The sequence below is a fragment of the Vigna unguiculata genome, chromosome 8, assembly GCF_004118075.2.
Source record: "Vigna unguiculata cultivar IT97K-499-35 chromosome 8, ASM411807v1, whole genome shotgun sequence".
Classification (NCBI taxonomy): domain Eukaryota; kingdom Viridiplantae; phylum Streptophyta; class Magnoliopsida; order Fabales; family Fabaceae; genus Vigna; species Vigna unguiculata.
Window position 1 is genome coordinate 13,633,971 of NC_040286.1, and position 16,486 is coordinate 13,650,456.

General features: G+C 39.5%; 2 protein-coding genes across 3 annotated transcripts; both read right to left on the minus strand.

Annotated features, from left to right (window-relative positions):
• Nucleotides 1–1,028: 1,028 nt before the first annotated feature.
• LOC114194884 lies at nt 1,029–1,571 on the minus strand. The gene has a single exon (XM_028085289.1). The coding sequence runs from the start codon at nt 1,569–1,571 to the stop codon at nt 1,029–1,031; it is 543 nt and encodes a 180-aa protein (XP_027941090.1).
• A 10,691-nt stretch (nt 1,572–12,262) lies between these two features.
• On the minus strand, nt 12,263–15,550 carry LOC114193470 (zinc finger BED domain-containing protein RICESLEEPER 3-like). 2 transcript variants are annotated; one of them, XR_003606269.1, is made up of 3 exons: nt 15,170–15,550; nt 12,712–13,030; nt 12,263–12,620 (listed from the first exon to the last, which is right to left on the minus strand). XR_003606269.1 is itself a non-coding variant. In XM_028083290.1 (3 exons), the coding sequence occupies exons 1-3, from the start codon at nt 13,549–13,551 to the stop codon at nt 12,523–12,525; spliced, it is 852 nt and encodes a 283-aa protein (XP_027939091.1). In that variant the 5' UTR covers nt 13,552–14,071; the 3' UTR covers nt 12,263–12,522. The 2 variants fall into 2 exon arrangements, 1 of the variants encoding a protein (XP_027939091.1); XM_028083290.1 differs by lacking the exon at nt 15,170–15,550 and adding an exon at nt 13,117–14,071.
• Nucleotides 15,551–16,486: the final 936 nt, after the last annotated feature.

A 16,486-nucleotide genomic window follows, 5' to 3' on the forward strand; every position in this document is an offset into this window, starting at 1 on the left:
TCCCAAATTCCAAGTTTCACACCATTCCCACATATAGAGTGTATAAACCCCTTTCCTTCATGCATTTAGTCCAAAATTTAAATAAAACAGTACCAAACTCACAACCCCCAATTTCCCTCATGTGCATCACGAATTTCAGTGCATAATTTCATCAAAATCATACAATAACATACAACAACACAAATTTCGGGTTCAGCTCCCCTAACCTAAAATCTTGGTACCAAATTAATAGCCTTTGAGGGTTCTTCTCCAATCTCCCAATCTGCCTAATTCTTCCTCTCAAGTCTTCTCCCAATAGCACCCAATTCTCTCCTCCCCCACTCAGAATTTGTATTCTTTTGACAAGCAAATTGACAGCAGTGCCAAAACCCCCTTTTTTCTTCAAAATGACCTTTTATATGTGTCTCATTTAGGGGTTTAAATGTTAAAACGAAATTAGGCTTTATGGTGGGTTTAATTTTTTTATTAAAGGATCATTATACAATGGTTTTCCAGCCCCCTCCTTGGCTGGCCCCTTCTAGGTTTACTGTTGCCCTCTCATATTCCCTCCAAAACTACACTAAAAAAAATAAAGTTCCAATTTCATTCCCACCCAAGTTTGAACCCATGACCACTTAGTCACCATTCAAGTGCATAACCAATTCAACCAAGTAATATTAGTGATACACTCCAATCATGATAAGCTTACAATACCAATTCCATACTCATACATATTATTAAAAATCAATAATAAACAACAACACATAATTGGCATACATAGGACTCGAACCCAAGTCCTCTCACATAACCAAAGTACTATTAACCATTTGAGCTAGTACTTTTCCACATCACACTAAATAATAATTAATGCCACAAAGGCGCTTTCTATCCGCATTGGTTAATTAATTAATTAATTTTCATGAATCTTACAATTCCTCCACCTTTAAAAGTTTTCATCCTCGAAAATAGGACTTACCAGCAAAGAGGTGAGGATAAGACTTCCTCATGAGATCCTCCATCTCCCAAGTCATCTCCTGGCTTGCCTCGTCCTAGAGAACCTTAACCGTCTTCAACTCCTTACCTCTCAGTTGCTTGAGTTGAGTATCCAATATGCGAACCGGTCCAACTGGTTTAGTCAGATCCTCGCGTACTTGCACCTCATCTGACTCCAACACATGATCTGGACTTGCAATGTATTTCCTCAACTGTGAGACATGGAAAAATTTATGCAAGTTGGATAGGTGAGGGGGTAGAGCGATCTCGTACGCCGCTGCTCTTATTCTCCGTGTAATCTGATAAGGCCCTATAAATCTCGAAGTCAACTTCCTTGATTTAAGAACCCTTTCGATACCTGTGGTTGGCGTAACCCAGAGGAATACATGATCTCCTTCATCAAACTCAAGTGGTCGTCTCCTCTTATCCTCATAGGACTTTTGCCTACCCTGAGTTGCTCGCATTCGATCTTGGATTAAGTTGACCTTACTAGTCGTCTGTTGCAGAAATTCAAGACCAAGCACATAGGCTTCACCATCCTGATACCAGCACAATGGAGTTCTACACCTTCTTCCATACAATGCTTCATAGGGCGCCATACCAATACTGGAGTGGTAGCTATTATTGTAGGTGAACTCCACCAAAGGTAGCACATCATTCTAGTTTCCCATGTGATCCAACACACAAGACCTCAATAAGTCCTCTAGAGATTGGATGGTCCGCTCAGACTGTCCATCCGTCTGAGGATGATACGTTGAACTCATCCTCAGCTGTGTACCCAAGGCCGCCTGCAATGATTGCCAAAATCGTGATGTGAATCTAGGACCCCAGTCTGACACTATGCTTTCGGGTACTCCATGCAATCTCACCACTTCTCTTACGTACAACTCTGATTCATAGGCAAGAAATGAGCATATTTTATCAGTTTGTCCACTATCACCCAGACTGAATCATGACCCTTTGTCGACGTTGGAAGATGGGTCACAAAATCCATAAAGATATTATCCCACTTCCACTGAGGTACGTCTAGTGGTTGTAGTGTGTAAGACCCGTGGAATTTAATTAATTAAATAATTAATTAATTAATAAATGCGAGTGGGCAAATCATTTATGACATTAAATTATGGTTGTTATGATGTGGAAAAGTGCTAGCTCATGTGGTTGAGAGTACTTTGATTGTATGAGAGGACTTGGGTTTGAGTCCTATGTATGCCAATTTTGTGTTATTATTCGTTATTATTTTAAATATATGATAATCATGTTGTGAAATAATATGTTAATTGGATGATGATTGTTAGCATGAAACATGAATTGGCATGATGGTTTGATATTGATTTAGCAATTGCATGGTTATGGGTTCAAGTCTTGGGGAACCCAAATTAAACATTCTTTTTGCTATTTTTGGCTTTGGCATGAAGGTGAAGGGTTAACGTACACCCTAGAGAAAATAGCAACCAAGGGTGGCTGTAAAAACACCCCATAATGGGAGATTGAATGGCCATTAACACTTAACTTAAGTGACAGCTCGTTTTTAACTCTTCCCCTAGCCTTAAATTTCCATTTAAAAGGCAAAAGTGAGGTTTTGGAAAGGGTTTGGCAATATTAGAAGTGGTACCAGAAACAAAGCACGAAATTGCTAAGATTAGTGAGTGGGAGTGAGTTTTGGGGCTGGTTGAGTGGAAGCCAAGGGGAATATCATTGGTGATCATTGGGAGCTCTCAAGCATTTCAATTTAAGCAAAGATTTCCAGGTTAGGGGAGCTGGACTCCGCTGTTTTATTTTAAATAATAATAACATGTGATGTATGATAAATTGAATGTCTATCTACTGTTGTATTCACAAATTTTTGCGTTTCTGGAAACTTTCCAGAAACCGCCTGGCAGGTGATGAACCACCACCAAGCGACTCATCTATTTTAAGCTGGTTTTGGGGTTCTGGAAAGGAACTGCCTGGCGGCACACTGTCAGCCATCAGGCGACGCGTGGGGTTTTTATCAGTTTCTGGGTTTTGGATGAAGGGCCTGGCAGTGTTGATCCAGCCGCCAGGCGACGCGAGCGATAAGTCTCGATTTTGACGATTTCGGGGTTCTGGGTGATCTCAAGTAAGGGGAAACTCTGTGATAAATCTTAGAGAATGATCAGATGTCAAAATTTCTGTTGAATGCTGTGAAATTTTTAGGTTTAATCGAATGCAACAGTGCAACTAGGTATTAAGGGTGAAAGATTGGGAAGTTTGGTACTGTAAAGTGCATGTGTGTGGGAAATTCTGAAAGGAAAATTTATGGAGTAGGTACAATCAGATAAGGGACTTTCTGTATGTGAAATTGTGAGGACTGGGTGAAATTGTGGAGTTTCTGGGTGCAGCGCCTGGTGGTGAATCCCTGTACCGCCAGGCGGCTCAAGGTTCGTGAGCATTCTGGGTTTTTACTAATGAACTGCTTGGCGGTGATGAATTTCCGCCAGGCGACGCGGGTCTGAGTTTTGGTTTTCGTCATTCTGGGTGTTTAGACATGATTCTGATAGGAGGGAAATCATGGGTTGGTGAGTTAGGGATGATGTAACGTCGTATTTTATTGAGATTCAGTATAATTAGTAGATAAAATTGATGAAACAGTGTGAATATGATTTTAGGGTTATGATTGAGAATTTTTAGATGAATCAGTGTTGATAGCGAATTGGTGTACTCATGTTGTGAACTATTAGAGTTAAAGTTAGAGGGTGGTGTCACGATTAAATATTTGAGGGTGAAGGCAATTCGGGAATGCAGAGAGAAGTGTTGGAGAATGAAAGAAGGATCGCATAGCTGCAGTAAAATTCTGGGAATCTACCATATTTACGTGAACCGCCTGGCGGCACAGGCTTTGCTGTCAGGCACCATCTCAGAAGTTGGAGTTTTTACATGTCGCGGGTGTCGTTGACTATACTGGTGGAGGGAGCCATCTTCATACTACTGAAGCAGTGGAAAGGAGTAATAGAATGTAAGAAGGAATGATAATAAATCAGAGTTAGGGTTGATAATTAAGTGTTGAGAAGAGAAAGAGAATTCTGGCGTAGTTGAGGGAGGATTCTAACGTGGGTGTGGAACTTGTGGTCTAGACCAGTATAGAGTTAGTGGCTGTATACGATGACGAGAGTCAAGTTATATTTTATGAATTTTAGGAATTGCCAAATGGTAGGAAGTGTGTGAATCCTAAGTAAGGAGGTTGTGAAGTAATGTTGTAAGTGAGGGAAACCGGGACTTGAAGGGAAGTAAATAATAAAGCTTATAGAGGTAGTAGCTGCAAGGGCATATTGAGTATTGGGTTAGTTGAACTTACGTATGTCTAATTCGATAAACCAGTTTACAATTATACACACGATGTGAAGGGGCTTCAACTGTCTGAGAACGTAGTTGCGCAAGACCTTTGTGGTGAACTTGAACGAAAATCACGAAAAACAAGTAAAGGTATATTACTGGTGTGGCGCTTGGCGGTGGGGTCGCACCTACCAGGCGATAGTGAGGAAACAGTGGGATCATGGTGTAGGAGGCACCTGGCAGCAAGAAGTTTCCGCTAGGCGATAGCGAGAAAATACGTAACTTATGAATCAGCGTCCGCCTGGTGGCAAGGAGAGTCCTGCCGGGCGGTGGTTGCAAATTTTATGGTTCTTGAGGCGCTTAGCGCCTGGCGGTACGTGTCCCCCGTCAGGCGGTCTGGAAGCTGTGGCAACTAGCGGTACGTGTCCCTCGCTAGGCGATTTGGTTGTTGTAAGTCCTAGTTATTGGAATTTGTAGGGTGTTCTACAAGGCTTTTGGTGGTGCTTCAAAGGTAAGATTGTTGGGTTCCTTGAGTTGAGCTCGGAACATATCCCTTGAGTTGAGCTCGGGATAGGGGTTAAGCACGTACATTCCTCGAGTTGAGCTCGGAATGGCATCCCTCGAGTTGAGCTCGGGATGGCGGATGAACACGAGGAACCCTTGAGTTGAGCTCGGGTTGGCGAGTGTTGCCGGTGTGAGTGTGCTGGTTGTGGCCAGTACGGATGGGTCCAGTTAGATTGCCCTCCTCAGTTGTTGACTGACGAGTTTGGTAGTCTTGGGACATTACGGACTATGTTCGTAATTGGGAACTCCACCTGGCGTTGCGGTGTATGATCCATGGCATTGGTTCCCGCACGTGCTCTGTTGGTTGTGGCCGATAGGTTTGGTAGCAAATTACCTGGGGGTAACCACTAGAAGAGGTAGAACCCGAATGGTCTGGTTGTGGCCAAACGTTAGAGAATTTATTTAAAGATAGTACTTTGATACTTGTGGAGCTTAAATCTGTTTAATTGGTTATATGATATTCAGTTATGATGTATGTTGTTTTCATAAGCTCACCCTATCTGCTTGTGTTTGGCGATGATCGTGTACGCGGTACACGTGAACAGAGGATGTTGATGCAGGTGGAGCCGATGATGCTTAGTCGCGAGTGGGGTTCTACTGGGGAAACTTCTTACATTATCTTTATTTGCTTTTGGGAACTGTTGTAAACCCGGATGGGTGAAATTATAACATTGTTATTTTGGTTTTTGTAGTGGACGTTTATAAACTTTATTCGACCATTTAATAAATTTTAAATTTCTCGCATTTTTGGGAAATGAGGTTATTCATAAATGCGGCAGTATTATATTTTTATTTGTTTTATATATTTAAACCAATAATATCCTGATGGGATGTTACAATTGAGGGTCCAAGGAAGTTTTGTGAGAATGAGTTCATTAAGATGAAGCTTGGAGTCATGGGGTTGAGAGTCTATGAAATGAAACTACCTAAATGGTGGATAGGTTATGCGAAGATGAGTACATGAGAATAATAAGGAATAAAAGTAATTGAGATTCTGGTATGAGTCATAAAATAGTGTGAGTGTAATACTTGATCTTGAGAGGTCTATTTGGAATGCAGTAAGGAACAACTGAGATTAGTGGAAATAAGTATATAAAAGATAGCGAGATAAACTTGTATAGTTAAGTAAGCTATAAAGGGGAAGGAAATGGGGACAAGTCTCGTATGAGCATAGGTACTATTTAGAGAAAAAGATGGATTATACTAAATAGTAGTAGGAATACGTGAGTCTAGAAAGTGAAAATGGTTTCGAGTAAGGTATTCCAAGGAATGCAAGTACATTGTGACTAGCCAAGTCTATGAGAATTGTTGCGATACATTTAGTGAGAAGTGTAGTGGGTGCTAGAATCTGTAAACCTTGAAAATTCGTGATAGGGAACCCAAATGGGGTGCTGCTGTACTGATACAGCACCTGATAACGAGGTGAATCCGCCAGGCGAGGGATGGGTAGACAGAGGCGTCTGGTTTCGTGTGTGCCTGGCGACATGAGTGGTACCGCCAGGCGATGGCCTCCCAACAGAGGAACTACTGAACCACGTGCGCTTGGAAATAAGTGGTGTTCTGCCAGGCGGGACCAGTAGCGAGGATGATCTTGAGGCGTTGTGCGCCTGGCGGTACGCGTCAACCGCCAGACGGTTTAGGAGTTGGTAGCGCTTGGCGGCACGTGTCCCTCGTCAGGCAAATTGTACTACTACAGCTTGGAATTGTGATTTCGCATATGTGATCTACAAGGCATCTAGTGGAGTTTTAAAGGTGGGATTGCTGGTGGTCCTTGAGTTGTGGCTCGGAACGTATCCCTTGAGTTGTGGCTTGGGATAGGGGTTAAGCACGTGGTATTCCTTGAGTTGTGGCTCGGAATAACATATCTTGAGTTGTGGCTCGGGATGGCGGATGAACACGAGGAACCCTTGAGTTGTGGCTCGGGTTGGCGAGTGTTGCTGGTGTGAGTGTGCTGGTTGTGGCCAGTACGAATGGGTTCAGATAGATTGCCCTCCTCAGTTGTTGGCTAACGAGTTTGGTAGTCTTGGGACGATACGGACTATGTTCGTATATGGGAACTCTACCTGGCGTTACGGTGTATGATCCGTAGCATTGTTTTGCGCACGTGCTCTATCGGTTGTGGCCGATAGGTATGACAACAAGTCACCTTGAAGTAATCATTAGACGATGTAGAACACGAATAATATGATTGGGGGTCAGATGGTAGGAATTAAAAGATGGAACAATGTCGGATGTTTAAGTTATGTATAGTGACATGTGTATATGTATATATATCTGCAACATTATATATGTTTTATCTGTTAAGCTCACCCTATCTACGTGTGTTTGGCGATGATCGTGTACGCGGTATACGGGAGCAGATGTTGTTGATGCAAGTGGCTTAGGTGAAGCTTAGTCACGGAGAGGGGATAGACTCGGGGAAACCTTATGTTTTATTTTCTCTAGTTTTGGGATCAGTTGTAAACCCTGATGGGTGATATTATAACATTTGATTTTTGGTTTTTATGACTGATGGTTATGAACATTATTTACTTATTTAATAAATTTTAAATTTTCCCGCGTTTTGGGAAAATGAGGTATTATTAAATGCTCTGTTATTTATTTATTTCTTTATTTTATTTATAAATCCGTAATATCCTGACGGGATGTTACACAGTGTACCTCCTGGCCTTTGATGTTCAATTTTGGCCTTTTGACATACCAAACACTGAGCAACAAAGTATGCCACGTCTGCGTTCATACCATTCCACCAAAAGGACTCCTTCAAATCCTTATACATCTTAGTCATACCTGGATGTATGCTAAGATGACTCTGGTGACCCTCCTTCAGAATCTACCTCCTGAAATGAGGTCCTCCTGGTACGCACACTCTACCTTTAAAACGTAGAATGTCATCCTCTCCCATCTGATAATCCTTCCCTTTCTCTGTGCCTAACCACCCCACAAACTGTTGCAATTCCAAATCGTGTCCCTGAGCCACACGAATTTCATTCAAAAATTCATTAGTGACTTTTAGCAAGTTGCACTGTATCGAGTCTTGCCCAAACTGCATCCCCAGATTCATATCTCGGAGTTTCTCAATCAACTCTAACTCCTTTATCATCATGCAAGACACATGTATCTTCTTCCGACTCAAAGCATTGGCTACAACATTTGCCTTGCCCGGATGATAGAGCAATTCAAAGTCATAGTCCTTCAAATACTCCATCCTCCTACGCTGCCTCATATTCAGCTCCTTTTGATCAAACAAGTATTTCAAACTTTTGTGATCGTTGAACAGAAAAAGTGTCGTTCTTTTGTGTATCAATTAAAGATGTTCAGAGAATCATTTAGAGTTAGAATTATGGGGTTACTTAGAGAAAGTTGTGCAAGAGTAGTAGGAGATGGTTTGAGTTATGATTTCAAGTAAGAGTGCCAACTTGGAATTGAGAAAGTGAGAGTAGATGTTTAGCTAGGGAATGGAAATCAAGATCCGTGATTTGACGAGTTAAGAGTAAGGGTTGATTGAGAAACATAAGTGTTTGGGTTGGAAAGAGAATGTGTGAGGAGATTTCATTAGTTTAGTCATCCGACTAGAACTAGTGAGTCTCTCAACAAGGTTGGGGAAGAAGCAATTCAGAAAAATCTTAGTTGAGAAGTATCTTAGAGTTGATAGGTATAAATCAAACTAAAAAATTTAAGTCAAGGAAAGACATAGTTCTAAGGCTTTTGTGGAAGGATGGTTACAAGTTAGTAGATTAGAAATGAAGGTGAGATGCCGAAATGAATTTGGTGGTTGTAAAAGAGGGAAGTTTAATTTGGAAATAGAATGACTTGGTTGTGGATTTTGTTACCATTGGTTGAAGTAGTACAGGAGGCAAGATGTTATAAGTTTCGTTATGCGTAAAAGTAGTCAAGAGTGTTGATGATGAGGTAGTAGGCCAGAACTCAATAGTGATCAAGTCAGTGGAGTGATGCATAAAGGAGCGAACAAGGTGACGGGAAGTGATAACGAACATGCTTTAGTTTGAGACTTAAAGTGATATGAGACTTTGATAAAAACCTATTAGGGGAGAGCATATGGTGGGTGAGTAAGTATATCACAAGTTAGTTGGGCAAGTATGAGGGAGCAGTGTTAAGGTTGCAAGTTGGAAGTTAGTTCGAGTGTAGTGACTAAACCAATTTACATTTTTGGACACATATCGCATAGCTCAAAGGTAAAGTTTCCAGTGACTATAGGTGTTGAAGTCATCAAATATGTCATGTCTAGGTGGTGGTTGTCGGAGGGCGTGAGGAAAATGCGATTTTCTTTCTATCCCATCGGTGAATTTTCGAGGACAAAAATTTTTGTTGTTGGGAAGAATGTAAAACCCTATTTTTATTTCTGCCCTAATTTAAAAAGGGCTATCCCCAAATCAATTGGGCCTACGGCTGGCCCATAGGGAGCCAAAGACCATAATTTGCCCTAACACTCTAGTTTCACTCACTTTCAGAAAACATTCGTTCTCACGCTCTCCTTGCTTCCCAACAGAAAGCTCTGTTAGGGTTTGGTTCCCCATCCTCTCCAAGCAAGCTCAAGCTCTTCCACTTCATGTAAGTTGCTTCTAGGCTCGTAGTAGTTCCCTTCTAGCTTTATTTTCGTATTTCCTTGGGGAGTCACCTCAATAACCTTGTTCTATTCCGTTTCGCTGTTTTTCCAACTCACTAAGTTGTTCCTAGAGTTGTGGTGCTCACTATTAGGTATACGATTCATTTGGACTAGCTCTTTCGAAGTAAGGGAAGCTAGGGTTCCTTCAGTTTTGTAGTATATGGTTGATTTTATCGGTGAATTGTGTCTTAAATGCCTGATTGGTGTCTTGTATGCATGAAATCTAAATTGGGTATGTCTTTACTGTGTTTTGGAATGTTGCTCGCTCGCATGAATAACAGGAGAGACCTGTTAAACTAGCCTAGGCGAGTGTGTCTTTCGCCCAAACAAGGAGCCCTCGCCTAAGCGAGGTTAACATGGCTCGCCCTCTCCTCTGTTTCGAGTTGTTGCTTGAGCGAAGGCCTCTCGCCTGAGCGAGATGGGTTAGCTTGAGCGAGAACTCGAGGTGCACAATGCTCGAGAACTCGCCCAGGCGAGAGCTTTTAGCTTGAGCAAGGGATCTCTCTCGCCTGAGCGAGAGTTGCTAGCTTGAGCGAGATTGACAGTAGTGAGTTTGGGGGATTGTATATTTCTATCGTTGCAGTTGTTGGTTGCTTGTTTTACTTGACTAGTTTCATTCAAGGTATGGAACATATGGATATGCATGAAAACTATGTTCTTGTATGTTTGACCCATGTTTGATTGAATTGTTATGTTAAAAGCATGAGATGAATGATTATGCACGAGTGATATGGTTCATGGGTTGTGAATGATAGGTTTGGTATGATCTTGACATGTGTTTTAAATGGGATGGTTGGTTATCAAAGTGGCATGGTGTCGGTATGAAATACACTTCTACATTCATGGATTGGGAAGGATGAGTTGGAATGGATTCAACATGGAATATGAACGATGATTGATTATAGAGGTTGGCATGAGATTTATATGCATGATAAATATTACTTGGTTGGTTGAATATGATGGGTATGTGGTCAGGACATAATTCCATGAGCCTCTAGGTGAGACCTCATGGTGGTGCTTCAGTGGTCGGGACGTAATTCCATGACCCCTGTTAGTGGGAGTTCATGGTGGTGCCTCATCTATATAATTTAGTAAGGATTCAAGGTAAGGTTGCATCCTGACGCTCTAAGGAGTCAGCTAGTCTCACATAGAGCGGACTGACTCTTGTTGTGAGAGTAGTAGGAGGCCTGAAATTCATCAAGGACTAACCTTGTGTGGGGGGTTGAGATATTGTAACATTGTAACACTTAGCTCAAGGGTGTGCAGCTCGGGGGTGAGCAGGAAAATCCACCACAAGTGCAAGCATTCGCTGAATCAGACTAGATTATATGTATCCGGATGAGTCGAGTCTGAGTCTTAGTGTTTTTTTTGAAAGGTCATAACATGTTTGGATGAGATATACTTATTGGAATGTGAAATAGCATGTAACTGTATGATAAACTGTTTTATACTCTAGCTTACCTTTTTTCTTGTTTGATTGCTTGTGTGTGGTTCTTCTCTTTTTGCGATGATCATCAATTTATTGATGTGAGCAGATGCGAGAACACCCGGGGTCAACAGGGAAGTGATGGTTCCGCTGCGTAGCCCATCTGGGTTGGATTCTACAGTCTTGGGCTTTCTCGTAGGGCTATGGCCCATGTACTATTTTGTCCTTTAGTACCTTAATAACTATTGTCAAGTTCTTGTATTATACTTTGTATCTGGCATCGTGGTGTGCTTGGTTTCTTATAGTTTTTTTTTTGGATATTGTGAGGAGTAGTGGTTATACTCCTGGATTTGTTTATTCTACTCTATCTGTGTGGAATTTCATTTAAATTAAAGATATTATTTAAATGGAGTGTTACATAAATCACATCATTTGAATAAATTCATTATTTGAGTTATAATATATATATTAATGTTAAATATGTTTTTACTATTTGAATGTAAAATTAAAATTTATCTATCTAAAATGTTGATACATTTTATAAACATCTCAAACATTTTCTAAAAGATAGACCTACAATTAGTTTTATTATTCTATAAATATTGATTATAGTTTGAATTTTAAATATATTTAAAGTTTTGTATCACGTGAAATTATAAGAAATAGACTTGAAGTGATTACCAAAGAGAGGATGTCTTCTTCTTCTTTTTTTTCATTCTTCTATTCTCGAATATTTTTTTACTACGCTATAAGAATACCAATTATCATGAACCTCAATGAATTTGAATCGCGCTTGCTGCGCTTATTTCAAATGAATTGCGTTGTTCGCGGGTTATCACCGAATAAGTGTTTAAGAATGAATAAAAAAGGAACAAGAAACTAAAGGAAGGTTTGTGACTTTGGATTAGAAACTCGAATATAAAAAATCAAAAGTTTTATTAACGTAGGTAAAATTTCTCACAGAGCACAAGTTTCATTCAAAATGAGCTTTAAAATATTAAAAGAAAAAAAGATAAGTCTATACATCAAGACTACTATACTCACTCACCTCTTTCTTTTTACAACACCATAATTGCCTACTACACCCCAATTATTTTTGTGAAAAACCCAATTTGCCCTTTGTGATTTTGTTATACGTAGGGGTGGCAATACGGGCCGGCCCGCCCCGTTTAGGCCCGCCCCGCATAAGGCTCGCACACCGCGAGCCGGCCCGTTCCGCCCCGCACATTTTATGCGGGCCGCATAATCTGGCCCGCCCCGCATACACGTTGGCCCGCACAGTTTGGAAATTTTTTTTTTTTAACTTTACCCATAATTCTAACCATTTTGAAGCAGACCTGGACATAGAAACAATACATTTAAATCATAAAACAGTGCAGTAACATGATTGTTGGACTCTTATAACAGTGCAATCAACCAAAACTTGGACAAGTGCAATAAACAACATAAAAAACAGTCCACCAAACGAAGTCTTGGAGCATTAAACAAGTGTAACAAACAAGTCCTGGACATCATATGAATGAAGTGCAATAACAACATAAAAGAGTCCATAAAAGGGGTCTAGAACACGAAAACACCAAACCAACAAAGTTCAAATCAAAAATAGTCCAAAACATAGAAACATCTTCATGGTTGTAGTCTATTGTTCTTCATCTTCCATGCTTATGACATTGGAAGCAACACCGGAGGACCCTTCATTTACCACCAGATATTTGTAAGTAATATTTTCTCCATCTTCTGCATATATTCAAACCAAAAAAATAAATAGTAAGTAGGAATGAATTTACTTGACAATAAAAATAATAGAAAGTAAGAATCAAATAATTACCCTCAACAAAACCATGCTTCCAACTAGAAAGGCAAATATTGGATTTGACATTCTCGGGTAAGAGTCGACTCCTATATTTGTTAAGGATCCGAGACCCAATGCTAAAAGAAGATTCTGATGCCACAGTTGTTATTGGGATGCTAAAGAGATCTCTAGCCATTATTGATAGGTCAGAAAATCTTAGACTATTATTTTTCCACCATTCCAAGACATCCATGTGCTCCATAAATCGAAAACCTAGATTTGGTTCCTCCAAATATGTCTCAAGTTGATTCTTTCCAATTCTATTACCCAATTCACTATCACACTCTTTTAATTCCTATTAACAAAACAATGAATGAATAAGTTAGTAACATCAATATGAAGAATGCCATACAAAATACAATCAAGTTAAATTAAAATTACATCAAATAGGCTTAGATGTGGAAGAGAAACGGATGAGGAAGAAGAAGATTGTCCTTGTTTGCGCTTTAGAACATTTGTTGATGTTGTTGTTGGCAAACTTTTACTATATTCAGCAAAAAGGTTGTACAACTTGTCCTTGATTTTTGCCAACTTCAATCCAGAAGTAAGAGGATCAATCTTATCAAAGCAGTAGGCCAATGTTTGTAGTTTCATTCTTGGGTCTAAAATTGCTCCAAAAGCAAGCACAACACTATATTCATCCCAATACTTTTGAAACTTAACCATCATCAATTCAACCATCTTCTTTATCAAATCATCTCCATCCTTAACATTCTCCATCAACAAACTTTGAATCTTCCAAACTTGTAAGAAATACAAATTTGATGTGGGATAGCTTGTGGCAGACATTAAGGTTGTCATATCATAGAAAGGCATTAAAAACCTACAAATTTTTTCAGCCCTGTCCCACTATTCCTCTGAAGTACAATATTTGTAACTTTCATCAACCATTGGCAAGCTTCCAAAAACACGTCGATATTTTAAGGCACCTTTGAGCATCAAGTATGTTGAGTTCCATCGTGTAGGGACATCAAGACAGAATCCACATGAATAATCAATGTCATCAAATTTGTCAAGACATTGTTTAAATTTTAAAGTTCTAGTCTCTGACCCCCTAATATATACTTGATGCTATTTCTAATTTGATCTAGAGTATTGCCTAACACCTTTAATCCTTCTTCCACAATCAAATTCAATATGTGCGCACAACAACGAATGTGAAAGAATTCCCCACTACATATCAAGCCATTATGTAGATTAAGTTGAGTTCTCAAAGAATTTTGAAGCACATCATTTGCCGAAGCATTGTCCAAAGTGATAGAGAAAACCTTTTTCTCTAATCCCCACTCTTGCAAAAGTTCATAAACTTTCTTAGACAACTCAAAACCTATGTGGGGGGGGGGGGGGCATGTGACAAAAGTTAAGAACTTTGCTATTTAGTTTCCAACTCAAGTCCACAAAATGGGCAGTCAAAGCAATGAATCCCTCAGTATTAATAGATGTCCACAAATCAGATGTCAAGCATATCCTACCAGGAATGGAAAGAAGCAGAGTTTTAAGAATTAACTTTTCTTTGTCATAGAGTCTCCCAATATCTGCCTTAATAGTGTTTCTACTAACCATAACTGCATGCGGACACAAGTACCTAATCCAGCTCCTAAGTTCAGGATACTCAACAAATTTATAAGGCAAATTGTGCCTAACAACCAGTTCACGCAACAACTGACGGTGCACTGATTGATCTATTTTCTTTGCCTTCAATTTTCCTTGCATATCTAACATCATTTGACCAATATCTTCAGTTTTGATTTTACCACACTTCATAATATGCCGATTCAAATGTGAAGTTCCATATTTTCTTCCACCACACGCAAAAACTTTGTTGCAACCATTACACTTTGCCTTATTCTTATCCTCCCCAACCTTACTAAAATACCTCCAACAATCAGTTGTGCTAGCCTTATTTCTCCTTTTATCAACCTCTACCGTTTCAGACTGTTTTTCAGTATCATCTTCTTCAATTTCATTTTCAGAAACAGTTATGTTAACATCATCCTTATCAGCCATTCTTGTTTCTAAATTAATCTAATTCAATTTCCTGATACAATACACACATTGTCAAACCAAATCAGCAACAACCTGCAATTAAGCAGGGGCAATGGCAACACACAGCAACAACACCAGCGAAATGAACACACATTTGAAGCAATTCTTATAAGTCACTATAAACATATAACTTCGTAGTACTCAGGCCTACTACATGATTTATTTACGCAAACAAGTGTAGCCAAAAAGAAGCATACATCAACAGATTCTTCATTTTAATTTTCAGAGTAAATAAATCCAACCTCTAAGGTTAGACACTGGAACCAGAAACAAGATCTGGTCCAACACAGAAAAACTTAGGTTCCAAAAGCAGTTTGTTTGTTCCTCATAGTAACAATCGAACAAAAGGGAAAGCAACATTTGGACCTAATGATATGGTAATACATACCTGGGAGAGAATGCAAAGCAAGGATTGAAGGTGGAAGGAGACCTGCGCTCCTGTGGTTCGCGGTGCACTCTTGTGATTCGCGGTGCACAAAGCTCGTCGTCGGTGGAAGGAGATCGTTCGACAGCGTTGTCCGTAATTGGGTTGGTCAGCGGCGTGGATTGGAAGGAAAGGGGCACACTGAGTTTTTAGGGCAGACGAAAATGAGGAAAGGGGTTTCTAGGGTTTTTACGAAAATGAGGAAAAGGTAGCGCGTTTCTTTCTTTCTCACTCTCACAGCAGCAGCATATCAGTACACAAAAGAAGAGCATATGGCAGTAACTCAACTTTTATGCCGGCCGCGGGCCAGCCCGTGCGGACCGCGGGCTGGGCCAGATCGGGCCTGCGGGTTCAATTTTCAGGCCTGCCCCGCGTAATTTGTGCGGGCTTGCGGGCTGGCCCGCCGGGCCTGACCGAAATTGCCACCCCTAGTTATACGTGTTTGAACCTCCCAAACTCTATTTTTTGTGTGACTTCTCCACTGGTCCGCGACTACTTTGGACATTGAGGTTTTTTGGCAAAGGACATAGTTTTGTAGAGCTTAAAGGTAGGGGGTTTCTCCCTACACCTCCAAAGAGTTCTACTACACCTCCAAAAGAATTTAAATTTCCTATAATACCCCTCTAAATCTTTTGACTATCAAGTGGTAAAAGTTAAAAAAAATTCTTAAGCGGCTTTCAAAATCCGGTAAAATTCTTAACCGGCTTTCGAAATCCGGTAAATAGTGTCAAACGGATTTGAAATTGTGAACCGGCATTTGAAGTCCAGTTAAGTGATTTAACGGAATTCGAAATCCGTTTTCTTTGTATACCGACATTCGAAACCCGATTGAGAAATTGTCTACCGGCATTCGAAGTCCGGTTAAGCCATTAACGAAATTCTAAATCAATTTTTTTTTAAAAAAAACGACATTCGTAGCAATGTTGGTGATTTTAATTTTCTTATTTTTTTATTTGATTTGTTTATAAAATTTAACTTCAATTGTTTTATAATTTATGTATTAATTATTTAATTTTAGATTATTTTTATTTTATATAAATAAAACTTTAAAAAAAGTGTAAAAAATAATGAATAAAAAAATTGCAAATAACAAAATTTATAAAACAATAAAGTATTAAAATGAATAAAAAAGTAACAAATTAAAACAAAAAATAATATAAATAAATAAATAAAAAACTCAAGTTCATAACTAAAAAAATAAAATATATTAATAAAATATATTACAACAAAACAACAACTTAGTAATATTAATTTAATTGAAAATAAATCTTTTATGCAAAA